Source organism: Callithrix jacchus, chromosome 12 (assembly GCF_049354715.1).
Source record: "Callithrix jacchus isolate 240 chromosome 12, calJac240_pri, whole genome shotgun sequence".
NCBI classification, from domain to species: domain Eukaryota; kingdom Metazoa; phylum Chordata; class Mammalia; order Primates; family Cebidae; genus Callithrix; species Callithrix jacchus.
Genome location: NC_133513.1, coordinates 29,705,475 through 29,733,304, shown reverse-complemented (window position 1 = coordinate 29,733,304; position 27,830 = coordinate 29,705,475). Strand labels below are relative to the sequence as shown.

Below are 27,830 nucleotides of genomic sequence, written 5' to 3'. Positions count from 1 at the left end.
AAGGGCTCTGTTTGTCCTGACAGATGGCAGATTTCAGGTGAGAGCACCTATCAAGCACAGAAGTGATAAGCTACTTTGCCCATCCAGAGCTGCTGGCCCTTCGATTGGCAACCTCAAGTTTACTATGCTCCTCCTGATATATGGCACTTCGCCCAGAGTGGACTCCACCCTGCTACCTGTCACCCAGGCTGGAGTGCAGTGGTGCAATCTTGGCTCCCTGCAGCCTCAACATCTCAGGCTCAGGCAATCCTTCTGCCTCTCCCTCCTGAGTAGTTGAGGCTACAGGTGCTCGCCACTGTGCCCAGCTAATTTTTGTTTTTGTTTTTTGTTTTGATAGAGATGAGATCTCGATATCTTGCCCAGGCTGAGCTAGAACTCCTGGCTCAAGCAATCTGCCTTTGCCTCCCAAAGCATTGTAATGACAGATGTGGGCCACCATGCCCAGCCAGGATTTCAAAAGAATCTTACCCTACGATGTAGTATCTATTGACTATGGAGGAGAGGCAGGATAAGGTGTTCCGGACCCTGCCTGACACCTGATCCGAAGAGGTTGCTCATGTTTGCTCAGGAGGTGAGGTTCACACGATAAAGGGCAGGGGGAGGGCTTGGACCTGGTATAAAACATCTGGAAGTTTCCAGGGTGTTTTGCATCTGAAACTGCCAGGTAAGGGGTGACAGAGATGCCTGAATCTGAGTTGGGGGGGAATTCAAATCTGAGCTGGAGGAGAGGATGCCTGGACGGAGTGGCAGGGAAGACTTGAGTTAATTGGGCTCCTGGATCTGCACTAATCTTAGGTGCAAAGCTGTCTAGGTCTCTGCTGAAGGACTGGGGATGCCTGGGATGTTCAGGGGGATGGAAATGGCTAGATGTGTGTTAGCGGAGAAAAGAATGGTGACACACAGACCAGGCACCTGGGGTCTAATATTCTGAGCTGGTCCCGACTCCTGCTGCAATTTCTCTGTCTGTCCTAGTTCCACCAGCGCTGCTTGGATACTGGTGCTGGCACAGTCCCTTCTGTCACCAACTTTGCTCCCCAGGTGACATAGAGGCACCCCTAAAATGCTACTTTCCTTGCAACAGGTGGATGCTAGGGATTTAAACCATGCTCCAGGTGCTTCATAAGCCAGGCCAATCCACCACAGATGGTGAGGCTTTGCTCAGACTCCGGGCTCCGTAAACTCAACCATCTCTGTGCTTGGGAGGCATCCTCCACTCTCTCCTTAGAAAACTCCTTTCCTGGCTGTGGCCATACCAACCCAAATGTGCCTGAGCTTGGCTGATTTCAGAAAATATTTCTGCTTTGTGCCAGGAGGGAGTAAGGTTTACTCCAGATAGTTAGGATTCATCTGCAGGCGAGAGAAAAGAGGAGGGCTTGGCTGTAGCCAGACCAGGAAGAGCTGGAGGGGTCAGGGACACAGAATGTAGAATCAGGAAGCAAAAGGACTGCAGGCGATGGACAGACATTTCTAAGCTCAAGACTGAGTCTGCTAGGTCTGAGTTGAAGGACGAAGCCTTGGCCTGAGCTGCAGGTCAGGAGTGCCTGGGTCAATGAAGTCCACAAAGAAAAAGGTGAATCTTCGTTTGCTCTTTTCTTTCCACTGCAGCCCCAGAATGTTGATGTTGACCGTTGCTCTCCTAGCTCTTCTCTGTGCCTCAGCCTCTGCCAGTGCCAGTAAGTGAGATACCAGGAGCCTGGTAATGGGGACATGGGAAGGCAGCCTTGGGCACTGCTGTTGGCCAAAGCTTTTGGAGGCTGGCTTGGGGTGGGGAGCTGGGATGTGGGAGGAACAGGGGTGGTGCAGAGAAACTGAACTCCTGGAAGATTTCTCCCTCTAACTCCTGCTTGCCCCTCCAGTTCAGGCCAGGTCTTCCTCCTATAGCGGAGAGTATGGAGGGGGTGGTGGAGAGAGATTCTCTCATTCTGGCAACCAGCTGGACGGCCCCATCACCGCCTTTCGGGTCCGAGTCAGCAAATACTACATCATAGGGTAAGATTCTTTGAGATCCCGGCTGGGTGCAGTGGCTCACACCTGTCATTACAATGCTTTGGGAGGCAGAGGCAGATCACTTGAGGCCAGGAGTTCCAGCTCAGCCTGGGCAAGATAGCAAGACCGCATCTCTACCAAAGAAAAACAAAAACGAAACTTAGCCAGGCATGGTGGCAAGCACCTGCAGCCTCAACTACTCAGGAGGGAGAGGCGGGAGGATTGCCTGAGCAATCAGGATGCTGAGGCTGCAGTGAGCCAAGGTTGAATCACTGCATTCCAGCCTGGGTGACAGGGTCTCTTAGTTGGCAAAATGAGTTGAAGTTACCTGTAGGATCTTACAGGGCTCACTCAGGCTTCACAGTCTGTAGGACGAGCAGATCTGTCATCCCTGCCATCACCATTCTCCTTCCCTCCTCCCTTCTCCCCCAGTCTCCAGGTGCGTTATGGGAAGGTGTGGAGCAACTATGTGGGTGGCTCCTCAGGAGACCTGGAGGAGATCTTTCTGCACCCTGGGGAATCCGTGATCCAGGTTTCTGGGAAGTATAAGCGCTACCTGAGGAAGCTGGTCTTTGTGACAGACAAGGGCCGCTATCTGCCTTTTGGGAAAGACACTGGCACAAGTTTCAATGCCGTCCCCCTGCATCCCAACACGGTGCTCCGATTCATCAGTGGCCGGTCTGGTGCCGTCATCGATGCCATTGGCCTGCACTGGGATGTCTACCCCAGTACCTGCAGCAGCTGCTGACCCCCCTCCCCTTGGCAGGGGCACTGTGGTAAGGAGTAAGAACTCACTTATCACTCACCCCCATCCAAATGGCTCAATAAAAAATACGGCTAAGGTTGGTGTGTGTGTGGGCATCTGTAGCTAGGATCTGCCTCCTGACTCAGCCGGGGGACGTGCGAATCTCACTTCTGGCTGGCTTTGGACATCAGTCTGGGAAGAGTGGGAAGATGAGGGAGAGGTGTGTAAGAATCCTGGGCTTTGTGCTATGATTTATCAAGAGGAGATGGGATTCTGGCTTGCATCAATGCTCTTCAAGGACAGCTCTTCAGAATGTTAATCCAAACAGGAGTCCTGGATCTCCTGGGTTTTCTCCATGTTGGTCAGGCTGGTCTCTAACTCTTGACCTAGAGGAAGGCCTAGTTGTGGCTTTTAAACCCCAGATGTCCCACCCTCCAGCTCTCTTCACCCCTGGTCCTCCCCTTGAGAAAGTGCTAAACTCACATGCTGTGTGTGGGTGGCTGGGACCATTCCCCTTTGTTCTTTCCCAAAACCCACTTAACTCCTGAAACAGCTGAAGTCTGTGCCCACCAGGCTGAACTCGTTAAGGAATAAATGGGAGTTGAGAAAACATAGGCAGCAAGAAGTTTGGTCTGGGCTGCCAGAAAATAGGCAAGTCAGTTATGGGGGGCGATGTAAGGCAAAAGGGTTTTGTGTCTTTTTAAAATCCCAGACAGGAGAGTCATGAGCATGTTCACATGATAAAGAGGAACAAAGAGGAAGAGGCTGAAGATTCTGGAAAGAGATCACTAATAAGGTCTTAAAAAAGATGGATGAGGATGATTTATGTAGTTGGGGCAAGAAATTTTAAGAAGGGAAGAAAAATAAAATGAGTGAAGGTATACGTTAGTTTTGTTAAAGTTATCAGCATCTGGCCAGGCGCAGTGGCTCACACCTGTAATCCCAGCATTTTGGGAGACCGAGGCAGGAGTTGGAGAACATCCTCCCAAAACCCCGCCTCTACTAAAAATACAAAAATTAGCCAGGTGTGGTGGCAGGCACCTGTAATCCCAGCTATTTTCAAGGCTGAGGTACAAGAATTGCTTGAACGCTGGAGGCAGAGATGAGTTGAGATAGCACCACTGCACTCCAGCCTGGATGACAGAGTGAGACTGCATCTCAAAAAATTAAATTTTTTTAAAAGAATGTTATCAGTATCATAATGGAGTCACATATGTCATATTCTAACAAAATGGAACCAAACTGACACCTAAACTAAGTGTCACACCTGATAACACCTAGGAGGACTGGGTGGAGAATCAGCAGACAATGGCAGGGAGTAGCAGTTTGCTGACCAAGGTCGGGTAAAAGGATCACCCATCAGGCAGGTTCACACACTAGCTGAAAATGCTGGTCTTTGTGACAGACAAAAGCTGCTACCTGCCTCTTGGGAAACACAGGCACCAGTTTTATTTTTATTTTTATTTTTGAAACAGAGTTTTTCTCTGTCCCTGAGGCTGGAGTGCAATGGTGTGATCTCAGCTCACTGCAATCTCTGCCTCCTGGGTTCAAGTGATTCTCCTGCCTCAGCCTCCTGAGTAGCTGGGATTACATGCATGCACCACCACGCCTGGCTAATTTTGTATTTTTGGTAGAGATTAGCCTTCTCCATGTTGGTCAGGCTGGTCTTGAACTCCGGACCTCAGGTGATCTACCTCCCTTGGCCTCCCAAAGTGCTGGGATTACAGGTGTAAACCACCAGGCCTGGCCGGCACGAGTTTTAGTGCCATTCTCTTGCACCCCGATACTGTGCTTTAACTCATCAGCTACAGTGCTGGATCCCTCACCACTGCCAGTATGGTGCTGGCCATACGTCCGCCCCAATGACTGCAGCAGCTGTGGCACCCCAGCCTCCTCTCTGGCAGGGGCACTGTGGTGGGGAATGAAGACTTCTCTATCATTAGCCTCCATGCAGTTGGCTCAAGAAAAGGATATGGTGGCTGGGCAAGAGGGCTCATGCCTGTAATCCCAGCACTTTGGTGCTCAAGTCGGGAGGGTTGCTTGAGCCCAGGAGTTCAAGGTCAGGTGGGCAACACAGCAATGTTTGTAGACAAAATGAGGAGTTGAAGTTTCCTGTAAGATCTTCTAGGGCTCACCCAACCTTCATGTGCAGTGGGACCGGCAAGAAATCTGTTATCCCTGTCACCAGTTTGAAGGTCTCAGTGTGTCATTTCTGAAAAGTTCAGGTCCCACCTGAGAAGCTGGTCTTTTTGAGGGACAAGGGCCACTGCCTCCTTTTGGGAAAGACATAGCGGCATGAATGTCGATGCTGGTGTCTCCAAACATAGCATCACGCTCCGATTCATCAGTGATTCCCTAATCAATGCCATTGGCTTGTGCTAGGACCATCTATCCCAGCTTATCCAGTGACTTCAGCAGCTGCAGAGCCCCAGCCTCTTCTTAGGCAGGGGCACTGTGGTGAGGAGGGAGGATTCCCTTATCACAAATCTCCATCCAATTGGTTCAATAAACAGATATGGTGGCCCAGCACTGTGGCTGACGCCTGTAATCCCAATACTTCCAGAGGCCAAGGCAGGAGGATCACTTGAACCTTGGCGTTTGAGGTTGCCATGAGCTATGACCATACCCGAACCCTCCGGCTGAGTAACACAGTGAGACTTCGACTCTAATAAGAAAACAAATGCCATTTTACAAGTGTACACTTTCATGGTAGTATATTCCCTGTGTTGTAAAACCATCACCACCACCTCATTCCAGAACATTTCCACCACTCCCAAAAGAAAATGGTTATATCTGTTCTCTGTAGTGCCAATTCCTCAGCCCCTCACCATCTCCTGGCAACTACTGCTCAGGTGTAGTTTCTGTGTCTGTGGGTTTGTTATTGTAACTTGAAAGTTCATTAATGTTAATTTTGTTTCATTTTGAATACAGTAAATATGGATAAAAATCCATATACACAGAGAGCATCTTTAGAGGTCTTGTTTTTATTTATTTTATTTTTTGAGATGGAGTCATACACTGTTGCCCATACTGGAGTGCAGTGGCTGCGATCTCGGCTCACTGCAACCTCCGCCTCCCAGGTTCAAGCAATTCTCCTGCCTCAGCCTCCTGAGTAGCTGGGATTACAGGCGCCCACCATCGCGCCAGGCTAATTTTTTTTGTATTTTTAGTAGAGACGGGGTTTCACCATGCTGGCCAGGCTGGTCTCCAACGCCTGATCCACCCACCTTGGCCTCCTGAAGGGCTGGGATTACAGGCATGAGCCACCGCGCCGGCCGAGAGGCCTCATTTTTTAAGACCGTAATGGGATCCTCCCAAGACTAAACGTTTGAGAAACACTGATCTAAGATTTGTGTTTTGTTTTGTTGTTCAATCAGGTGGAACAGAATAATGTCTAAACAGGGCCCTACCTACCTGGAACTCAAAGATGGAATGATCTTCCCTGGCCAAGCTTCCAGAAGGGACAGGGAGCTACTTAACAGACCGCAGGACCGGTAAGGACCTGGGTCTGAGAATCGGAACGGTGAATGTCGGAACCGTGAGTGACGGAACCGAACAGACGTGGTGGCCCCTTTGCTGGGGCTGCAGTTCCACGATCCACACAACGACCCTAGCTCCGCAGACAAGCCAAGCACCCAAGGAGGCAGAAACTGCTGAGTGAAGGGAAAGGGAGCCCAGTGCCGGGCGGCGCTCAGCAACTCCCCCAGCCGCCATAGTCGCCAACATCTCTGTGTCTGGGTTTGTACCGCAGCGCGCGTTCCGTTGTCAACGGCTGCGCGGCCCACGCGCGCTCTTGCGTCCTAATCAAGGTAACCTCTCCTTGAGTACCGGGACTCCAGCGCTGGGGGGCGGGGATGGTTGCTAACGCAGCTCTCTGCAGGGCAGATCCGCCAGCACCCGCACGCACACTACGGGATGGAGCAGTCTAACGGAAACTCAAAGTCGCTCCTAGGTTGCCATTCTCGGTAAGATTTCTGAATAAAATTAATTCTTTAAATGCCTGAGTTAGGGCCGGGCGCCGTGGCTCAAGCCTGTAATCCCAGCACTTTGGGAGGCCGAGGCAGGTGGATCACGAGGTCAAGAGATCAAGACCATCCCGGTCAACATGGTGAAACCCTGTCTCTACTAAAAATACAAAAAATTAGCTGGGCATGGTGGCGCGTGCCTGTAATCCCAGCTACTAAGGAGGCTGAGGCAGGAGAATTGCCTGAACCCAGGAGGCGGAGGTTGCGGTGAGCCAAGATCGCGCCATTGCACTCCAGCCTGGGTACCAAGAACGAAACTCCGTCTCAAAAAAAAAAAAAAAAAAAAAAAAAAAAAAAAGCCTGAGTTAGCCAGGTGTGGTGGTTCACGCTTGTAATCCCAGCAGGGGGGGCAGATCACCTGAGGCAGTTCAAGACTAGCCTGAGCAACGTGGTGAAACGCTGTCTCTACTAGTAATACAAAAATTAGCTGAGCATAGTAGCAGGCGCTTGTAATCACAACTATTCGGGAGGCTGAGGTAGGACAATCTCTTGAACCTGGGAGGCAGAGGTTGTGGTGAGCCCAGATCATGCTACTGCACTCCAGCCTGGGGCGGACAAGAGTGAAACTCCATCTCAAAAAAAAAAAAACGCCTGAGTTTTTCTTTAGTTGACAGTTTTACTTTTTCGTCTTCCTCAGAGCCAGCCTCACCATTGCAATGAAGACATCAATTAAGCCAGGCACAGCAGCTACAAACGCTGAGCTCAGTTCCTGCAGGGAAGGACCTTCTACAGAGAGCTACCTGGGGACTGTGAAGCTGGACCCCAGGCGGAGTCTAGTCCTCTATCATCTAGCCCCCATTCTCTTCTCCAACACTGCTGTGTCCCAGATTTAATCTTCATGTACTTGAAGGACAGAATCATCAGCCTCACGCACTAATTATTCTTTATGGTACAAACTCTATGTTCTGCGTTTGCCCAGGCAGGAATACAGTAGTAGCATGATCTCTGCTGACCACAACCTAGCTTCCTGGGTTCAAGAGATTCTCCCACCTCAACCTCCCAAGTAGCTGGGAGTACAGGCATGCGCCACCACACTTGGCTAATTTTTAAAATGTTTTGTAGAGAAGGGGTCTCACTAGGTTGCCCAGGCTGCTCTTGGACTCCTAGGCCCAAGCCATCCTCCCACCTTAGCCTCCCAAAGTGCTGGGATTACAGGAATGAGCCACCACATCTGGCCTCCTTCTTTTAAAGACATAGTTTGGAAGTTAATTAAAAAAAAAAAAGTCGTTTCTTTCTGTCACCCAAGCTGGAGTGCACAGGCATGATCTTGGCTCACTGCAACCTCCACTCCCCAGGTTCAAGCAATTCTCCTGCCTCAGCCTCCCAAGTAGTTGGGACTATAGGCATGTGCCACTATGCCTGGCTAATTTTTTTTTTTTTTCAGATAGTCTCTCTCTGTCCCCCAGGCTGGAGTGCAGTGGTGCGATCTCAACTCATTGCAACCTCTGCCTCCTGGGTTCAAGCAATTCTCCTGCCTCAGCCTCCTGAGTAGCACCCAGCTAATTTTTGTATTTTTAGTAGAGATAGGGTTTCACCACATTGGTCAGGCTGGTCTCAATCTCCTGACGTCAGGTGATCCGTGCACCTTGGCTTCTGAAAGTGCTGCGATTACAGATATGAACCACCTTGCCCAGCCCTTGGGTTGGAGTGCAGTGGTGCAATCTCAGCTCACTACAACCTCTGCCTCCCAGTTTCAAGACATTCTTCTGCCTCAGCCTTCTGAGTAGCTGGGATTACAGGTGCCCACCACAGCACCTGGCTAGTTTTTTGTATTTTTATTAGAGTCAGGGTTTCACCATCTTGGTGAGGCTGGTCTCAAACTCTTGAGCTAAGGCTGTCTGCCCATCTCAGCTTCCCAAAGTGCTGGGAATACAGGCATGAGCCACCATGCCAGCAAACGCTGTCTCTCTTCTAGGAATCAATATAAATCATCTGGCAATTAATTATTTTTTATTTTGAGACAGAGTCTTACTCAGTTGCCCAGGCTGGAGTGCAGCAGCACCAACTAAGCTCACTGTAACCTCCACCTCCCGGGTTCCAGCCATTCTCTTGCCTCAACCTCTTGAGTAGCTGGGATTACAGGTGCACACCACCATGCCTGGCTAATTTCTGTATTTTACAACAGGGTTTCACCATGTTGACCAGGTTGGTCTCAAACTCCTGACCTTAGGTGATGTACCCACCTCTGCCTCCCAAAGTACTGGGATTACAGGCGTGAGCCACCACACCCAGCCCTAATTTTTGTATTTTTAGTGGAGATGGGGTTTCCCCAGGTTGGCCAGGTTGGTCTCGAACTCCTGACCTCAAGTGATCTGCCTGCCTCAACCTCCCAAAGTGCTGGGATTACAGGCATGAGTCACCACGCTTGGCCAAACCACCCTAATTTCTACCAGCCAGATGCAGATCCTTAAAACAACCCTAGGAGGTATTTCAACCATTATTCCCTTTTAATATCTGAGGAAATGGAGGCACAGAGAGGTTAAATCTCTGCCCTTGGTGGTGTGGCACCAAGGCACTGTACCTAAATGATTTATTCAAATGTAGAAGTCCTATCTCTTTGATCTATGGTCTTTCCACTATTTCTGGCGGATTTCTTACCAAATACTGAAGTTGGCAACAAATGTGAAAACTTGAGCATCCTTTTTTGACAGGCAAGGAAGACCAAACTGCCAATTGTCAATGTCAGAGGTTCTCAAAGTATGGTCCAGGGACTTCTGGGAGTCCCTGATACACTTTTGGTGGGTCTGCAAGTTCAAAAATATTTTCATAATAAAACTAAGATACCATTTGACTTCCCTTGCATTCTTTCTCAATTATATAGTGGAGTTTTAAAAATACTATATGTGACATCACAACAGCATGAATGCAAAAGCAGATATGAGAATCTAGTTTTTTGTTTGTTTGCCTTTGAGACAAGGTCTCTGTCACCCAGGCTGGAGTGCACTGGCACCATCATGGCTCACTGCAGCCTGTACCTCCTGGGCTTAAGCAGTCCTCCCCGCTCCATCTCCCAAGTAGCTGGGACTATGAGGTGTGTGCCACCATGCCTGGCTACTTTTTTTTTTTTTTAAGAGATGGAGGTCTAGGCTGGGTGTGGTGGCTCACACCTATAATCTCAGCACTTTGGGAGGCTTAGGCAGGCAAATCACCTGAGGTTGGGAGGTTGAAACCAGCCTGGCCAACATGGAGAAACCCCATCTCTACTAAAATACAAAAATTAGCCCTTCGTGGTGGCATGTGCCTGTACCCAGGAGGCGGAGGTTGAGGTGAGCTGAGATCACGCTATTGCATTCCATCCTGGGCAACAGGAGCGAAACTCTATCTCAGAAAGAGAGAGAGAGAGAGGAGAGAGGAGAGAGAGAGAGAGAGAGAAAGAAAGAGAGAGAGAGAGAGAGAGAGAGAGAGAGAGAGAGAGAGAGAGAGAGAGAGAGAGAGAGAGAGAGAGAGAGAGGTCTCACTGTGTTGCTCAGGCTGGTCTCAAATTCCTGGGCTCAAGCAATCCTCCCAGCTCAGCCTCCCAAAGTATTGGGATTACAGGCGTGAGCCACTGCACCCAGCTGTTATATTTATCTTAAGCTAGACATTAGATTTGTAAAAATGTAAAATTTTGCCACTTTTTTCACTTTTTGTTTTGGAAAATAGTTTTAAATGTTACTTATATGAAATTGGTTTGTTACCATAATTTTTGGCAGTTTTTAAATTGAGATATAATTTACGTAACATAAAATGTACCATTTTAGGTGGGGCATGATGGTTTATGCATATAATCGCAACACTTTGAAAGGCTGGGGCAGGAAGATTACTTGAGGCCAGGAGTTCAAGACCAGCCTGGGCAAAAAAGCTTAAGACCCTGTCTCTACAAAAAAAATATCTGGGCATGGTGGCTCACGTTGGCAATTCCAACATTTTTGAAGGCCAGGGCAGGGGAATCACTTGAACCTTGGAGTTTGAGATTGTCATAAATTATGATGGTACTATCTCACTCTGACCTGGGTGACAAGAGTGAGACCTTGTCTCTAATAAGAAAAAAAAAATTACCATTTTAAAAGTGTACACTGGCAGCTGGGCACGGTGGCTCATGTCTATAATCCCAGCACTTGGGAAGCTGAGGCAGAAGGATTACCTGAAGTCAGGGGTTCGAGATCAGCCTGGCCAACACGGTGAAACCTTGTCTCTACTAAAAATACAAAAAAGTTAGCCAGGCATGGTGGTGTGTGCCTGTAATCCCAGCTACTTGGGAGGCTGAGGCAGGAGAATTACTTGAACCTGGGAGGCAGAGGTTTCAGTGAACCGAGATGGTGCCACTGCACTCTAGCTTGGGAGACAGAAGTGAAACTCTGTCTCAAAAACAAACAAAAAACCCAAAAACCCTCATATACACAAAACATCTTTGGAGACCTCATTTTTAAAGACTGTAGTGGGATCCCAAGCGAAACGTTTCAGAAACAGAGTCCCACTCTGTCGTCAGGCTGGAGTGCAACGGTGCAATCTTGGCTCACTGCAACCTTCACCTCCCAGGTTCAAGCGATTCTCCTGCCTCAGCCTCCAGAGTAGCTGGGATTACAGGCGCCTGGGATTACAGGACTGAGCCACCGCGCCCAACCTGTGTTTTGCTTTGTTGTTCAGTAGAGTGGAACACAACGTCTAAACAAGGGCCCTACCTATTGGGGCTCAAAGGTGGACTGATCGTCCCTGGTCAACCTTACAGAAGGGACAGGAGCTACTCAACGAACCGCTGTACCCTTAAGTACTGGGAACTGGAACCGTGGGTGAGGGGGATTGAGTCACAGACTGTTTTCCATACTTCGCCGACGTGCTGAGTGCCAAGTTATAAAGACAGGATCCAAGCTGCTCTCCTGGGCTGACATATACGCGAGGGGACCTACAGGGGCCGTGGGCCCAGCAGGCAGCAAGCGCAACGTGACTGCCCACAATCCAGTCCCTGTGGCCCAGATCTACGGAACCGACCAGACGTGACAGCCCCTTAGGTGGGGCTGCAGTCCCATGATCCACACAACGACCCTGGCTCCACAGACAAGCCAAGCACCCACGGAGGCAAGAAACTGCAGAAAGTGAAGGGAAAGGGAGCCCACAGCCGGGCGGCGCTCAGCAGCTCCCCCAATGGCCACCGTCGCCAATGTCTCCGCGTCGGGGTTTGTACCGCAGAGCACTTCTAGCCGTCAACGGCTGCGCGGCCCACGCGCGCGCATGCGCCCTGACCAGGGTAACCTTTCCTTGGGGACCTGGAGGCCAGCGCTGGGGGGCGGGATAATGGCGAGCCACACGCAGGAGCTTCCGGCGGCGCGTTGTCATGATTGGTGGAGCCTGGGGAGGGGGCGGGGCACCGGGAAATTCGAATGGGAGAAGCGGGCCCAAGAAGGGCGTGGAATGGCCGCAGGGGTCTCGACGCTTCAGAGGCGACGCGAGATGGCGGCAGCGACGGCGACCTCAGGTACTTGAGGCCGGCCTGGGCAAGGCGGGCACCGACGTCTGGACCTTAGTGGGAGTCATGCGTCGGAGTGTGGTCTAGGCTCCGCGGGTTGTCGCGGAGAGGCCGCCATGGCGTGGGGGTAGGGGAGAGGGAGACGGTTGAGTGTGGGGTCTCGAACCGGTCGGTCCACCCGGCTCTTGCTTCTCCCTGTTTCCTGCTCTCACCTCGGGTCAGTAGACGCAGGTCTCCAGCCCAGGCTCTTGGCTTGAACCCCACGCACTTTTCCTTTGTGAGTTTCGGTTTCTTCGTCTGTGAAATGGGGATCGTGGCCTCATCCCTAGAGATTACCTGAATAAGCAAGAGAAGAGTGGTGGACGCTCTAGCCACGAAAACGAGGAGAAGGGAGCTGGAGGCGTGTTTTGGGAAGGGTTCTGTATGGGACATGGTGTTTGGGTGCAGAGACTTCCCTGAGAGATGCCGGAGGGCGGGCTGAGGGTAGACCAACTGCAGCTGGGTTTGAGTTGACAGCGTAAGGTGCTCTGCGATCACAGAAAAGGGAAATAAGGGACTAAAGTTTCCTTTCACTCTAGCGTGGAAGTGAATGCTATTTAAAGGCTGTTAGGACACCCAAAATCTTGTATGTGAGTATTTGTTTACATGCGCCTCTAATCCCGGAGACTGAGTTCTGGTCAGTGATGATGGTGGGCGCCATAGTAATTTATTGGAGCCCTTGTTAGCCTCGTGAGGAAACAGACATTTAGGAGAATGCCTTACACCTATAAAGCCCGTGCTGTGTACGAGGCACAGCTGTAGGCATTTTATGATGATGAACCATTTATTGTCTGCACAATGTTATATAAGGTTGTTACTATTATTGTCTTTGTTTTACACATAAGGAAACTGATGTTAAATCGTTTGTATAGAGTTAACACAACTAGTAAATATTGGGACCTGAATTCACTCTCAAGGAGTCTAAGTCTAGAGCCTCTGCTCTTAACCATTATGCCGAAGTACATGCCATCCCTGCTGGCTGAGCACACTCTCCCCTTACCCTTTCAAGATGCATTGTGTCTGGTGCATGGTAGATACGAAAATGCCTGAATGAATAATGTCCCTTCCGAGAGGAACTTGCAATCTATTTCAATAGAGTGTCACATAACCAGATGTAATACGAAACAATGAGAGATGTGTATAAACTGAGTGTGTGCAATCTGAAGTAAACCCTTGGGTATTCTGAGAGGGCTTCATTGAGGGAGTGATACTTGAGATGGGTTTCAAAGGTTGGATAGGAGTTTGCCAGGCCTTGACTAAGAGGACAAGAATAGCAAGTGTTTTCTTATTTATGATGTAAAAGAGACCAAAGATGCTCTCTCAGCTCAATTTCCTCATCCATCAAAGGGAAAAGAGTGAATGAAATTTAGGAATTGTGGAAGAAGGGAAAATTAGAAAGCTAGCCTGCTCCAACAAGGTTGCTTTTATCATGAAAGGGCTAGACTCATGAAAGGGCCATAAACAGTTGTTTACCTGTGGCCCTCCTCTCTTCCCTCCCCTGGACTGTGAGCTCTGGGGCAGAAAAGGCAGCGAACCACTTTCATGATGGAAATGAACAAGCCAGTAATTAGTAGTTTATTCAGCAAATCTTAATTTGTTCAGCAAATGAAGATTTGCTGAGGGCCTACCCTGCACCAGTATTGGGGATAGAAAGGTGAGCGGGATAGATGATTGTTCCCAGAGTTGGCAGTCAAGTGGAGAAAGTGACACACAATAGTGGTGTATGACAAGTGCTTATGGAGGAACTAACGAGCTGTGGTTGCACCTGATAAAGGCTTACTGTCTACCAGGGGAGAGTGTTGGTTTTGTTTTTTAAGAGGAATTAAGATGTGTTTACCTCAGTCATTCCAGGGTGGGGTGCGGAGCAATGCAGATATTCTAGGGAGAGAGATTAATGTGGACAAAACCCAAAGGTGCCAGAGAACTTGGTGTTTTATAGGAACTGAAGGAAATTCATCATGACTGGTAACTTAGACTGCAAGCAAGGAAATGGAGGGAATGACTATTGGGCAGGGAGACACCTTGCTGCCACCAGCAAGGAAGGCTGTAAAGACCATGACCTTGGGCAGAGGTAGTGCAGTGGGAATGGAGAGAATTGGATTTGTTTAAGAGAGATTTAAAGAGACCGACTTGACGGATGTTAATGATGAACCAATGTGGGAGGTAAGAGACGTTGGACTTAAAGACTCCCCCTTTTGGGGGTGGTGCCATTCATTTATATCAGAGATAAAACGATGGGGAGGTTGCAGAGAGATGGGGTAGGAGGGTTCAGTTTAGGGCAAGTAGAGTTTAAGAGGAGCCGCTAGGGCAGTTGCTGCGAACGTGGGTCTGCAGTTGAGAGCTCTTGTGCAGAGCTTGAATAGGACTCATCAGCTCTAAGTTGGTACTGAAGCCAAGATGGTGGGTGACCTGCTCATGAAATTAGTCTGAGTGGTCTCAGCTGGGGACAACTTTGTCCCTCACAGGACATTTGGATATGTCTGGAGACATTTTTAGCTGTTACAACTTGAGGGTGAGGGTGGAGAATGCCACTGGCATCTAGTAGGCATGTGCTAACACTCTAAATGCACAGGACAGCCCCATAACAGGAATTAGCCCGCCCGAAATGTCGGTAGTGCTGAAGCTGAGAAATGCTGGTCTAGAGAAAGGATAGACAAAGCCTAGGAAAAGCCCTGAAGACTGGCAGAACTGAGGAAGTGAACAGAGCTAGAACAATAAGACAACCAGGAAAGTAGGGGGTGTGGAAATGAAGGGAAAAGGGTGTTTCCCAAGAGTACCGCATACTTCTGGGAGGTCCAACAGGATTGAGGCTGAGTGTGCCTACTGGATCTAGCAGTAGGAAGGTCATGGCTGACCCTGCTGAATAGTGAGGGCAGAAGCAAGCTGCAGGATTGAGGAGTGGGGAGCAAGAGAAAGGGTATAATAATAACAACAGCTAAGGACTGAGCACTTGCTGCCAGGCACTGTGCTAAACATTGTATGTTCATTATTACTTTGAATCCTCACATTCTTAATGGGGGTAGACACTGTAATTAAAGAGAAATGGAGGCTTGCAGTGATTAAATAAGCTTCCCAGAGTCACACGGCTAGTCGGTAGAATTTGGCTCTGACTCCAGGTCCCCTGGGGATGCAAAGATGAAGGGGCTGAGACGGACTCTGAGGGCCTCTGGGGCACTTTGGAGTTAGATATTCTTTTGAAGCTGTCACTCACTAGCTGATGACCGTGGGCAAGTCAACTAACTCCTCCATACTTAGGTTTCCTCATCTGGAAAATGGGATATGGACATTAAAAAGCACTTTCTACGCTGAGCATGGTGGCTCATGCCTGTAATCCCAGCACTTTGGGAGGCCGAGGCAGGCAGGTATCTGAGGACAGGAGTTCAAGACCAGCCTGGCTAACATGGTGAAACCCTGTTTCTACTAAAAATACAAAAAATTAGCTGGGCATGGTGGCAGGCACCTCTAATCCCAGCTGCTTGGGAGGCTGAGACAGGAGAATAACTTGAACCCGGGAGGTAGAGATTGCAGTGAGCCAAGATAACGCCGTTGCACTCCAGCCTGGGCAACAAGAGCGGAAATTCCATCTCAAAAAAAAAAAAAAGGTACTTACTAGCCTTTTACCAATGTTCTAAGCACTTTTACATGAGCTATTTTTATTTATTCCCATTTTGTAGGTAAGGAAATTGAGGCACTGGGGTGGAAAATGATTTCCATAGGTTACTTAGCTATAAGTGGCAGAGCTGGGATTTGAACTCAGGCTAATTTACCTTGAATAATGAACCTACCTAATATGTGCTAGTCACTGTGCTACCACTTTACCTGCTACTTATTTTAATTAATTTTTTTTTTTTTTTTTTGGAGACAAAGCCTTGCTCTGTCACCCAGGCTGGAGTGCAATGGCCCAATCTCAGCTCACTGCAACCTCTGTCTCCCGCATTCAAACAATTCTCGTGCCTCAGCCTCCCAACTAGCAAGTACGGGCACACGCCACCACATCTGACTTATTTTTGTATTTTTAGTAGAGGCGGGATTTCACCATGTTGGCCAGGCTGATCTCACACTCCTGACCTCAGGTGATCTGCCTGCCTTGGCCTCCCAAAGTGCTAGGGGGTTACAGGTGTGAGCCACTGCGCTCAGCCAAATTTTCAAAAAGCCCCTCTAAGGCCCACTCCCAACCTTACATTACAGACAAGGAAACCAAGATCCAAGGTCACAAGCTAATAAATGTCAGAGCTGGAATTAAAGTCCAGTTCTGTCTCACCAGAGTCTACACTGTGGCTCAGCACTGACTTCCTTCCCCTTAGATTGATCACTGTGCTTCTACGTCTGCCATCTTTCTGTGTTCTCCCAGAACATCCTGTGAAAGCAGGCAGAGGAGGGTCCTGCACACATTTTTGACAAGTCAGTGCACCTCAATTTTCTATCTGCACACGTGCATCTGCAAGTTTTTACCTGCTTGCCCCTTTCAGGGTTGCCATGAGGAACAGATGAGAACTAGATGTGCAAGCGCTTTACAACCATAATGTGAGAAATGGTATTGGTAGCCCCATTTATCAGATGAAGGAATGGAGGTTCAATTTTTGAAACAGGCCATCTGCTTATGGGCATGCCTTACTTAGATATAAGATTCTTTCTAGGGGTCGTCTGTTTGCCTTTTGTCTTGCTGTTTCTGTGTTGGTATGTATGCCAGCCAGTCTTTTGCCTTCTTCCAGGCCTATGGCTCTCAGCAACCAGTTGCTACCACCAGCAAGGAAGAGAGAGAGCTGCCAGGAGCTTTCCCAGTTGTTACATAATAGGGAAGCAATACGGCATCCTACCAAAAGCAGATTTTTAGAGGGGAAGAGATCTAGGTTTGAATTCCATCGTTAGCTACAGTATGTTATCCTCCAACGTAAAATAGACTAATACTCTCCTTAGATGTTTTCAGCTCATTTAATCCTCACCAAAATAAAGGCCTTTCTTTTTAAGTTTTATCTTCATTGTGTTTTCTGATGATAAAAATAATTCAGTTGCCAATTCTTAAAAAAAGATTTGATTTTTTAAAAAAAGACTTGATTTAATCATCTGAAAGAAATTCAGGTGTAAGTTTACATGAGAGAAGAATTGTATATCAGTGGTGGGTTTTTTTGTATTTTTTAAAAAAAGATGGGATTTCACCATGATGGCCAGGCTGGTCATGAACTCCCAACCTCAGGGGATCCACCCACCTCGGCCTCCCTAAGTGCTAGGATTACAGGCGTGAGCCACCGCTCTGTCAGTAGTTTTTACAGAACCCATGTAATTCGACATCAAGAGAAGATCATCATTAACAGTTTGCGGGGTGGCGGGGGGGCGGGGTCTGTGGGTATATATACATCTCAGTACATATTAGAAACCCCAGTTAAGAAATGGAGGCACGGGCTGGCTGTGGTGGTTCAGCCTGTAACCCCAGGACTTTCGGAGGCAGAGGTGGGCAGATCACTTGAGGTCAGGAATTTGAGACCAGCCTGGCCAACATAGTGAAACCTGTTTCTACTAAAAATACAAAAACTAGCCAGGCATGGTGATGGGCGCCTGTAATCCCAGCTCTACTTGGGAGTCAGAGGTGGGAGGATTGCTTGAATCCGGGAGGCGGAGGTTGCAGTGAGCTGAGATCATGCCACTGCACTCCAGCCTGGGATGACAGAGCAAGACTCTGCCCCCCATCCCCGCCTCAAAAAAAAGGCACAGAGAAGTCTGGCAGTTTGCTGTCTGGTTTAGGTTTTGGTCAGATGTCAACCCTTTTAATCCTTAGAACAACCCTGTGAGGTGCTGGTCTACTTCAGCCTTGGCAATTCAAAACATGTCCTGGGCCAGGCATGGTGGCTTCTTTCTGTAATCCCCGCACTTTGGGAAGCTGATGGGAGGATTGCTGGAGCCCAGGAGTTGAAGACAAGCCTGGGACTCACTCACTCTCTTTTTTTTAAAGTGCCCAGCATTACCTGGGAGCTTGTTAGAAATGCAAAATCTCGGGCATCACCCCAGGGAGACTGAGACCAAATTTGCATTTTCATAAGATCCTCCAGATTATTTATATATACACAATAGTCTGAGAAGCCTGCTGTCCACCCCACTGGACCTGCTTTTAGATCGGGGAAAGCACTGAGGCCAAGCTTAGGGGTGTCCACAACATGACCAGGGCAGAAAGAGCTTCTTCAACATGAGCTGTGGTCCCCAGTCCTCCCAGAAAAGTTGGTCCCTGCTTCTTCTGCTACCACCGTACTTCATGCCTAAAAGTGATCCTCTCTCCTCCAGGAGCTGGTCGCTGTCGGCTAAGCAAGATAGGAGCTAGTCGTCGCCCACCTCCAGCTCGCGTAAGGGTGGCTGTGCGACTGCGGCCATTTGTGGATAGAACAGCTGGAACAAGCGATCCCCCCTGTGTGCGGGGCATGGACAGCTGCTCTCTAGAGATTGCTAACTGGAGGAACCACCAGGAGACTCTCAAATACCAGTAAGGCCACTCCTCTTCCCTCATGCCATCACCTCCTTCTTCTAGGCCTGCTCACGTTATCACTTCCCCAGAGAGTTTCTCTGACCTGCCTCCCCAGGATCCTTGCTCCCTCCTTGGCACTGCTTTGTTCCCTGAGGCTTCACTGTTCACTTAGGAAATGTTCACAAGTACTCCCCGTGATGGGCCATCTCTAGGATACTATAGGGAAGGAGGAGAGGCTGAATCAGACATAGTTACTGTGCACAGAGAGGGTGGAGCAGTGAGGGTGAGCAGGTGAGCCCCAAGTAGAGGCTGGGGGACATATAGGAAGAGTTGGGGAAACACAGACCAGCTAGCCAACCTACCCAAGCTGCATCTGGGTAGTGTCAGAGATCACCCAGATTTGGGGACAGAACTCAGAAGGGCAGCTACTTTATAAAAAGGGGATTTAAAGTTCAAACTATTTGGCCTGTTTTTCTAGGCCAGGGGTGGCAAACCATGGCCCGAAGGTCAAATCTGATCAGGAATAAGATTTTTTTTTATAGTACATAAACTTTTATTGTTTATTTACATATTGTCTATAGCTGCTTTCTGACTACAGTGGCAGAGTTGAGTAGTTGTAAAAGGAACACATGGCCCACAAAGCCTAAAATATGTACAATCTGCCTTTTTACAGAAGTTTGCTAGCTCTAGCTCCCATACTAGGCCCTTCACAATCTGGCTTCAGTTTCTTTCCAGCTTCATTCCCTCAACATATACTACACTCCCTACTGTGGCCTAAGCTGCAGCTTCTCCACCAGAATGCATGAATGTGTGATTGGTATGTGAAGTCTAGTCCAGTTGTAAGCAGCATCCTTTATTTTCTTCATTATGGTGTAAAATACACGTGACCATGTGAAAAAGATTGGGAAGTCTTGCTTTTGTACTATTCCTGATTCTTAGAATTTCTTTTTTTCTCTTTGGTCAAAATCTCCCTTCCTTGAGCAGAATCAGTTACTCCTTCGGCAGTGTGTTCTCATTTTCTTTTCCTAAATCACGGCACAGTGTGTGTATCTGTGTATCCTACCAGACTGTAAAACTCCAAGAGCAGAGATATAGGCTCTATCTCTTTATTCCTAACACCAATAGAGAGATGAGGATGGAGTAGGTGTTAGGTGGATGCTTTTTAAGGTCTTTGTATAAGGAAGGAGACAGAGATATTCTCTTAAATCCAAGGTCCGGATGAGAGTAGAATTCCTTGTCCACCCCCATCCTACTCCACCCCTTCCACACACACACGCTAATTTCTTTCTTTCTTCTTGCAGGTTTGATGCCTTCTATGGGGAGAGGAGTACTCAGCAGGACATCTACACAGGTTCAGTGCAGCCCATCCTAAGGCACTTGCTAGAAGGACAGAATGCCAGTGTGCTTGCCTATGGACCCACAGGAGCTGGTGAGGGAGCCAGAGAAGGAATAGCTATGGGTCAGAAAGGGTTGGGGAAACGGGGAGGAAAACCTCACAGCTTTCTCTTCTCTCTCCCCAGGGAAGACACACACAATGCTGGGCAGCCCAGAGCAACCTGGGGTGATCCCACGGTCTCTCATGGACCTCCTGCAGCTCACAAGGGAGGAGGGCACCGAGGGCCGGCCATGGGCCCTGTCTGTCACCATGTCCTACTTAGAGATCTACCAGGAGAAGGTGAGGCCCCATGCTGGTTGGGAGAGGAGCAACAAAGGGTCAAAGAAAGACCCGGTTCTAGAATGTGAAGCTCTACTCTAGCAGGGAGGTAAGGTGGAGACCTAGAAAGACAGAGGCTGGGGTAGCAGAAGTTACAACTCCGAGAATAGAGCAGAGAAAGGAAACTGATTCCTAGGAAGCAGCCTCTGTATGGAGAATTGCTCTTTCCCCTCACTGCTTACACAGGTATTAGACCTCCTGGACCCTGCATCAGGAGACCTGGTGATCCGAGAAGACTGCCGGGGGAATATCCTGATTCCGGGCCTCACGCAGAAGCCCATCACTAGCTTTGCTGATTTTGAGCGGCACTTCCTGCCAGCCAGTCGAAACCGGACTGTAGGTGCCACCCGGCTCAACCAGCGCTCCTCCCGCAGTCATGCTGTGCTCCTGGTCAAGGTGAAGCCGCAAACTGGGGTGAGGATCTGGGAAGGCCCAGGAGCCTGAGCTAAGCACGAGACTTTTGTTCTTACCCCCAGGTGGACCAGCGGGAACGTTTGACCCCATTTCGCCAGCGAGAGGGAAAACTCTACCTCATTGACTTGGCTGGGTCAGAGGACAACCGTCGCACAGGCAACAAGGGCCTTCGGCTAAAAGAGAGCGGAGCCATCAACACCTCCCTGTTTGTCCTGGGCAAGGTGGTGGATGCACTGAATCAGGGCCTTCCTCGTGTACCTTACCGAGATAGCAAGCTCACTCGCCTACTGCAGGTCAGGCCCACCTGTCTCAGGGAAGAAGGGGCTGCAGAAGGAGGTTCTCAGGTCTGCTGGTGGGTGGGTAGTAGCAGTCAAGGCACAGGAAGGCTGGGCTTCTGACCCACCCACTGCCTGGTCCCACCCTCAGGATTCTCTGGGTGGCTCAGCTCACAGCATCCTTATTGCCAACATTGCCCCTGAGAGACGCTTCTACCTAGACACCGTCTCCGCACTCAACTTCGCTGCCAGGTCTAAGGAGGTGATCAACCGGCCTTTTACCAATGAAAGCCTGCAGCCTCCCGGTGAGGACTAGGGGAGGCAGGAGTGGAAAGGCTGGTTCTGGAAATTAGGGAGTTTGTTGAAGCCACCAAGCATCAGCACAAAGGATGACCACCCCCATCCCTCTCTCCACCCCATTCTCCAATCATCTAGTCTTGGCACCTGTTAAGCTGTCTCAGAAAGAATTCCTTGGTCCACCAGAGGCAAAGAGAGCCCGAGGCCCTGAGGAAGAGGAGATTGGGAGCCCTGAGCCCATGGCAGCTCCAGCCTCTGCCTCACAGAAACTCAGGTGAGCAGTGGGGCCTTGGGTGAATTCTCTTCCTGATGTGTGGCTTAGCAGCAGAGCTGCAGTGGGTTTAGCCTGTCAGATCCTTCAGCAGAGACAGCTGTGATCTTGTTCCTCTCCCATTATTCACCCTAGGCTGAGCACAGTGGCTCATGCCTGTAATCCCAGCACTTTGGGAGGCCAAGGTGGGTGGATCACCTGAGGTCAGGAGTTTGAGAACAGCCTGGTCAACATGGTGAAACTCCATCTCTAAAAAAAAAAAAAACAAAAAACAAAAATTAGCCAGGTGTGGTGACATGTGCCTCTAATTCCAGCTTCTCAGGAGGCTGAGGCAGGAGAACCACTTGAACCCTGGAAGCGGAGGTTGCAGTGAACTGAGATTGCAGCCACTGCACTCCAGCCTGAGTGACAGAGCAAGAGTCTGTCTCAAATAAATTAATTCACCCCAAATTCTTCTCCACTGAATCACTAAAGTGCTAAGATCAGTGTCTCTTCAGTGCTGCTGCCTTGGGGACCTAAGGAGGCCTCCTCCTGGGGATCCTTTCAATTTTCCAACTTCTTTAGCCCTCAGCAAAACTTCTCACTTTGTGACAGCTGTTTCAAGGATAAGCATTTTTGCTTCTGGTTCAAGGAGTGATCTGGATCAGATCTTTCAGGTCCAGAGGATCAAGCAAAGCAAAGGAGACTTGGAAGAGCTGTGCCTCTGAGACCACCTGGTCTGTGTGTCAGGGCACAGCTTGGGGAACCAGCTGCTGTCCTAACCGCTTTTGCTCTCAATCCAGACAGAACCTCTTAACTAAGTCCTTTGTATATGTGGCCTCCTTCCCTAACTCCAATCACCCCACCTCATGGCCCAGTGTATACTAATCCTTAGGTCATCTCAGTTCAGGGGTCTTGTTTTCTGTATCTGGCCACTTAGCCCCTGTGCTGTCCCTTCCACCACCCGGGAGCCAGTAGCAGTTTTAACTTGTCTCTGTGTTCCTACCCCTAGCCCAAATAAAGCCCGTGAACTACTGAACAGAGGTGACTTGAGGAGGCCAAGGGTTAGTGCCTACTCTGTCCCAGGGGGCTTCTGTAGTTAAGGAATATGCCACACAAGAAGATGCTTGTGCACTCATGACCTCATCTCTCAGTCTTGTCTTTCCTAAACCATCTGTCAACAGTCCCCTCTGCTGTGTGCACAGACCCAGAAATGTGCACAGGTAAGCTCTCTGCCAGATGGGGACTCTGAGAAAGGGGAAGCTCAGAGATGGGCACATCAAACCCAGCAGACCCAGAGCTTGAGGGGCTTACAGGAGAGGGGAACACCAGTATGTGAGGCCAGGAGGAAAATGCAGAATCGGGACAAAGTAGCTGCTACTGCTGTGAGCCAAGAAAGAAGAGATGGCTTCTAGTGTTTGCCCACATATGTTCTGGTCCTGTTTTCCATGGCACTGGTACGGAAAGCAGGGGAGTGTCCCTGTCCTCCAGGAGCCAGTTCACAGTGTAGGGAGGAAGATGTACTGTCAAGCTGGGTGTCATGGAAAGGTGGCATCAAACTGACCTGGAAAGATCATTGATATAGATGTGAGGAGGTGTGGGGCAAGATTCGAGGCAAAAGAAATCAATGTTAGACATTGCTGCCTGGGCACGGTGGCTCACACCTGTAATCCCAGCACTTTCGGAGGCCAAGGCAGGTGGATCACTTGAGCCAGTTCAAGACCAGCCTGAGCAACACAGACCCCATCTCTACAAAAAAAATTTAAAAATTAGCTGGGCATGGTGGTATGCATCTTTGGACCCAGCTACTCAAGAGGCTGAGGCAGGGGGATTGCTTAAGCCACAGGAGATCGAGGCTATAGTGATCTGTGATCTCAACACAGCACTCCATCCTGGGTGACAGAACAAGACCTTTTCTCAGAAAAAAAAAAAAAATGTTAAGATTTACTAGGCGGCTGGGCGGTGGCAGCACTTTGGGAGGCCAAGGCAGGTGGGAAAAAAAACTATACAGCCCGGCGTGGTAGCTCATGCCTATAATCCCAGCACTTTGGGAGGCTGAGGCAGGTGGATCACCTGAGGTCAGGAGTTAGAGGCCAACCTAACCAACATGGTGAAACCCCATCTCTACCAAAAATACAAAAATTAGCCGGGCACGGTGGCGGGTGCCTGTAATCCTAGCTACTTGGGAGGCTGAGACGTGAGAATAGCTTGAACCCGGGAGGCGGAGGTTACAGTGAGCTGAGATCTCACCATTGCACTCCAGCCTGGGTGACAGAGTCTCCATCACAAAAAAAAAAAAAAAAAAAAGGACTCACCATGCTCAGAGTCAGTCAGGACTCAGCTCGAACAGGTCTGTGCTGCTGCCCACAGGATACAGGCTTGGCAGCTGAGGTCTGGCTTTCAAAACCCTGCTGAAGATGGCATTCTCTGTAATGTTTTCCCCAACTACTCCAAATGGACAGGCACTGCCCTGTCACCTTATCATGGTCTCTTGATTTCCTCAGTAGACAGAGTGCTTCCAGGGCAGGGTAGTGTCTTAGATCTCTACTACCTGGCACTCGAATGTGTGCCTGATTTCCTGGCATCCCTGAGAAGTCACTTCACCTGATGAAGACATTGCACCTTGGATACCTAGCCAAGTTAACATTCTGGAACTACAGGATATACAAAGTTAAGGTGTGGTGAGGGGAGTCCTGTTGCTGTAGAAGGTGATGAGGGAGGAGGTTAGTGAAGAGCACTTCTTTGTCTGCTCAGCCCCCTACAGAAGCTAAGCAGCATGGACCCGGCCATGCTGGAGCGCCTCCTGAGCTTGGACCGTCTGCTGGCCTCCCAAGGGAGCCAGGGGGTCCCTCTGTTGAGTACCCCAAAGCGAGAGCGGATGGTGCTCATGAAGACAGTGGAAGAGAAGGACTTAGAGATTGAGGTAGGTATTAGAGGGAGGTGGGAGCTGGGATTCCTATTGGCCTTGAGAAGCAATCTTTGTATCTTCAGACAGGGAAGGACACTCAGGCTGGACTGGGAGAGTTCAGTTTTCTCCCAACACTGGAAGTTCTCCAGCTTCTGCTTGAATGTCCTTAACGTGGCTGAACCTGACAAACAATTGAGATCAGATGTGAGGGGGTGAGAAGAAAAAGTTCAAAGTGGCCGGGCGCGGTGGCTCAAGCCTGTAATCCCAGCACTTTGGGAGGCCGAGGCGGGTGGATCACGAGGTCAAGAGATCGAGACCATCCTGGTCAACATGGTGAAACCCCGTCTCTACTAAAAATACAAAAAACAAATTAGCTGGGCACGGTGGCGCGTGCCTGTAATCCCAGCTACTCGGGAGGCTGAGGCAGGAGAATTGCCTGAACGCAGGAGGCGGAGGTTGCAGTGAGCCGAGATCTGCCATTGCACTCCAGCCTGGGTAACAAGAGCGAAACTCCGTCTCAAAAAAAGGAAAAAGTTCAAAGTAAAAGCAACAAATGTTAAACATTACATTTCCAATCCCAGCACTTTGGGAGGCCGAGGCGGGTGGATCACGAGGTCAAGAGATTGAGACCATCCTGGTCAACATGGTAAAACCCTGTCTCTACTAAAAATAGAAAAAGTTAGCTGGGCATGGTGGCCCGTGCCTGTAATCCCAGCTACTCAGGAGGCTGAGGCAGGAGAATTGCCTGAACCCAGGAGGCGGAGGTTGTGGTGAGCAGAGATCTCGCCATTGCACTCCAGCCTGGGTAACAAGAGTGAAACTCCATCTTAAAAAAAAACAAACAAAAAAAACTACATTTCCTAAAACCTAGCTCAATTGAGGACACTCTGCTTGAAGAGCCTTTCTCTTCAATATTTGCAAGAGCCTTGTTCCACCTCTGAGTAGCCCCCTGATCACAGAAAGCCCTTAATTATTGTAGGCTTCACCTGTCTCCTGGTAACTTCTCCCATTGGTCCTTGCTCTGCCCCCTGGGGCCTCAGGGCCTTGCATATACACCCTGGTAACTTATTGCCCTTCAAGCTGCCCGGGAGTTGGGTCTGGGTTATCACATCTCCCTGATCCTTTCCAACAGAGGCTTAAGATGAAGCAAAAAGAACTGGAGGCCAAGATGTTGGCCCAAAAGGCTGAAGACTCAAAGGAAAAGGAGAACCATTATCCCACAATGCTCCGGCCCCTTTCGCATCGCACAGTCACAATGGCAAAGCCCCTGAAAAAGGCTGTGGTGATGCCCCTACAGCTAAGTAAGTTTGACTCCAGGGGCTGGGGGATGCCAAGGCAGCTGAGATACCATAAGGGAGGAGGTGTTAGGAGCAGCTGTCTTCATGTCATTCATGTTCTCCCACCATATGCCAGTCCCAGGGAGGGCTGAGGAGGCTCTGAGGCAGGATTGGGGGTGTTCTGCCCTCAGGTGTTTAGTACAGTGGGATGGACAGACAAGTAGAGGGTTGATGACAATGCAAGAGTGACTGAGATACTTCAAATACAGGTATAAAAAAGGTCATGTGGAGACACAACAGGTTAACTCACGGTGGAGGGGAACTGGGGAATCAGAATTGGAAGAACTGAGGGGCTACCAGGGAGGATGAAAAGTAGCCTCTGCCCTGACTCCAATTATCAATTCCTGCTTTCAGTTCAGGAGCAGGCAGCATCCCCAAATGCCGAGATCCATATCCTGAGGAATAAAGGCCGGAAGAGAAAGGTGAAAGTAGCTGGGGGCTTAGGCTACACCTGGACCTCAGAAATAAGGGGGAGTAGGCTCTAGGGGGAGGAGCATTGGTCTTGGAGTTAACCCACTGGGCGATGGCCGCCAGCTATTTACAGGCCTCGACTTGCTTACCCCTGGAATGTGGCGATGGATGGCTCCTTGCAGGGCATTTAGGGTGAAAGGCAGTGATGTGGATGTACCTAGCAGAGCGGATGTTCCCTTCTTGATAGCTACTGTCAGTTAACTACTTCACTAGGTCCACTGTGTAGCCTGACTTCTGCCATCTACAAGCTTAAAAGGGAAAACTTAGGGAACTATGACCTAAACACTCAAGAATGAAACCACACACATGTGCGCACACTGGCATGCACAGAGTTGAACACCACTACGACTGAAAAGCTGAGATGGTTGAGGGAGGTATCATTTATTCATATTTTCTCCCATGTACTTCTGAAAGAGCTTATTCTTTCCTTTTTAGAGATGAGAAACCAGATTGAATAGCTTATTTTGTTCTTTACATTCATTAACTCACTTGACCGCCACAGTAACTCCATGAGAAAGATGCTAGTACTTGGTATCAGAATTAACCCAGAGTGACCTGAGGGCAGGATTTTGGATACACTTGAGAGGAAGAGGCTGGAGCACGGGAGGTAGCTGGTGCTGGGCTAGTCTTGGCAGAGGAGCCCAAAGCACTTGGCTGCCGTGCATGTCACTCACCACCCTTTGCCTCCCAGCTGGAGTCCCTGGATGCCTCAGAGCCTGAGGAGAAGGCAGAGGACTGCTGGGAGCTACAGATCAGCCCGGAGCTTTTGGCTCATGGGCGCAAAAAAATACTGGATCTGCTGAACGAAGGCTCAGCCAGGGATCTCCGCAGTCTTCAGCGCATTGGCCCGAAGAAGGCCCAGCTCATCGTGGGCTGGCGGGAGCTCCACGGCCCCTTCAGCCAGGTAACAGCCCCCTGAGGACTGGGGGAGGGCGGGGGATGGGGGAGACCAGGCACCCCCGAGACACCATCTCCTACCGATCCTGTCCCGCCAGGTGGAGGACCTGGAACGCGTGGAGGGCATAACAGGGAAACAGATGGAGTCCTTCCTGAAGGTGAAGTCACAGCCCTGCCCCTCGTTTGCCTGTCCAGCACCCCGCGCCCTTCTAACATCGCTGTCCCCGCCCTCCTGTGTTGCAGGCGAACATCCTGGGTCTCGCCGCCGGCCAGCGCTGTGACCTGTCTTGACCGCCGTTTCCTCACTCCGCCTTTTTTAAAAATCCTTGTATAACCCCGTGTTTGTAAATACAGTTTTTGCTCCGGTGCTTCCGCCTGATTTTTGGGGCTGCGAGGGCGGGACCGGGGTGTGACCGCCCCAGGGTGGGCCGCGAGTGCTGCCGTCGGCTCCGCTGGGCGCCATCTTCGGGGAGCCACTTAGCCCTGGATTGTAAATAAACCTCTGGAGCAGGGCGAAGAGGACGGTGGCCGGCAGGATGCAAAAAACGAAAGTCGAAGCTTGAGCGCAACCGTTAGGC

The 27,830-nt window shown here is 49.8% G+C and overlaps 2 protein-coding genes and 1 long non-coding RNA gene across 5 annotated transcripts; all 3 read left to right on the top strand.

Annotated features, from left to right (window-relative positions):
* The first annotated feature begins 613 nt into the window (after positions 1–613).
* Positions 614–2,827, top strand: ZG16 (zymogen granule protein 16). 2 transcript variants are annotated; one of them, XM_002756061.6, is made up of 4 exons: positions 614–664; positions 1,606–1,673; positions 1,857–1,989; positions 2,419–2,827. In XM_002756061.6, exons 2-4 carry the CDS (start codon positions 1,613–1,615, stop codon positions 2,732–2,734), a joined length of 510 nt encoding a protein of 169 aa, XP_002756107.2. In that variant the 5' UTR covers positions 614–664; positions 1,606–1,612; the 3' UTR covers positions 2,735–2,827. The 2 variants fall into 2 exon arrangements, with proteins under 2 accessions (XP_002756107.2, XP_078201264.1); XM_078345138.1 differs by having other exon boundaries at positions 648–795.
* Positions 2,828–6,557: 3,730 nt separating this feature from the next.
* Positions 6,558–9,547, top strand: LOC128929253 (uncharacterized). The gene is made up of 2 exons (XR_008475399.2): positions 6,558–6,696; positions 7,394–9,547. It is a non-coding gene; the product is annotated as an uncharacterized LOC128929253 (long non-coding RNA).
* Positions 9,548–12,094: 2,547 nt separating this feature from the next.
* Positions 12,095–27,619, top strand: KIF22 (kinesin family member 22). 2 transcript variants are annotated; one of them, XM_009009423.4, is made up of 14 exons: positions 12,095–12,208; positions 18,512–18,707; positions 19,991–20,118; positions 20,210–20,364; positions 20,590–20,799; positions 20,880–21,110; positions 21,244–21,397; positions 21,528–21,663; positions 24,394–24,562; positions 25,680–25,848; positions 26,239–26,306; positions 27,047–27,259; positions 27,351–27,410; positions 27,496–27,619. In XM_009009423.4, exons 1-14 carry the CDS (start codon positions 12,145–12,147, stop codon positions 27,541–27,543), a joined length of 2,001 nt encoding a protein of 666 aa, XP_009007671.4. In that variant the 5' UTR covers positions 12,095–12,144; the 3' UTR covers positions 27,544–27,619. The 2 variants fall into 2 exon arrangements, with proteins under 2 accessions (XP_009007671.4, XP_035123281.2); XM_035267390.3 differs by having other exon boundaries at positions 27,351–27,619.
* Positions 27,620–27,830: the final 211 nt, after the last annotated feature.

Excerpts from the sequence above, each read along its gene's own strand:
- ZG16 (XM_002756061.6), top strand. The coding sequence starts at position 1,613 with ATGTTGATGTTGACCGTTGCTCTCCTAGCTCTTCTCTGTGCCTCAGCC. Across the intron at positions 1,674-1,856 it reads CTCAGCCTCTGCCAGTGCCA|TTCAGGCCAGGTCTTCCTCC; the intron begins GTAAGTGAGATA and ends TTGCCCCTCCAG. Across the intron at positions 1,990-2,418 it reads AGCAAATACTACATCATAGG|TCTCCAGGTGCGTTATGGGA; the intron begins GTAAGATTCTTT and ends CTTCTCCCCCAG.
- KIF22 (XM_035267390.3), top strand. The coding sequence starts at position 12,145 with ATGGCCGCAGGGGTCTCGACGCTTCAGAGGCGACGCGAGATGGCGGCA. Across the intron at positions 20,119-20,209 it reads CTATGGACCCACAGGAGCTG|GGAAGACACACACAATGCTG; the intron begins GTGAGGGAGCCA and ends CTCTCTCCCCAG. Across the intron at positions 24,563-25,679 it reads AGAAGGACTTAGAGATTGAG|AGGCTTAAGATGAAGCAAAA; the intron begins GTAGGTATTAGA and ends CCTTTCCAACAG.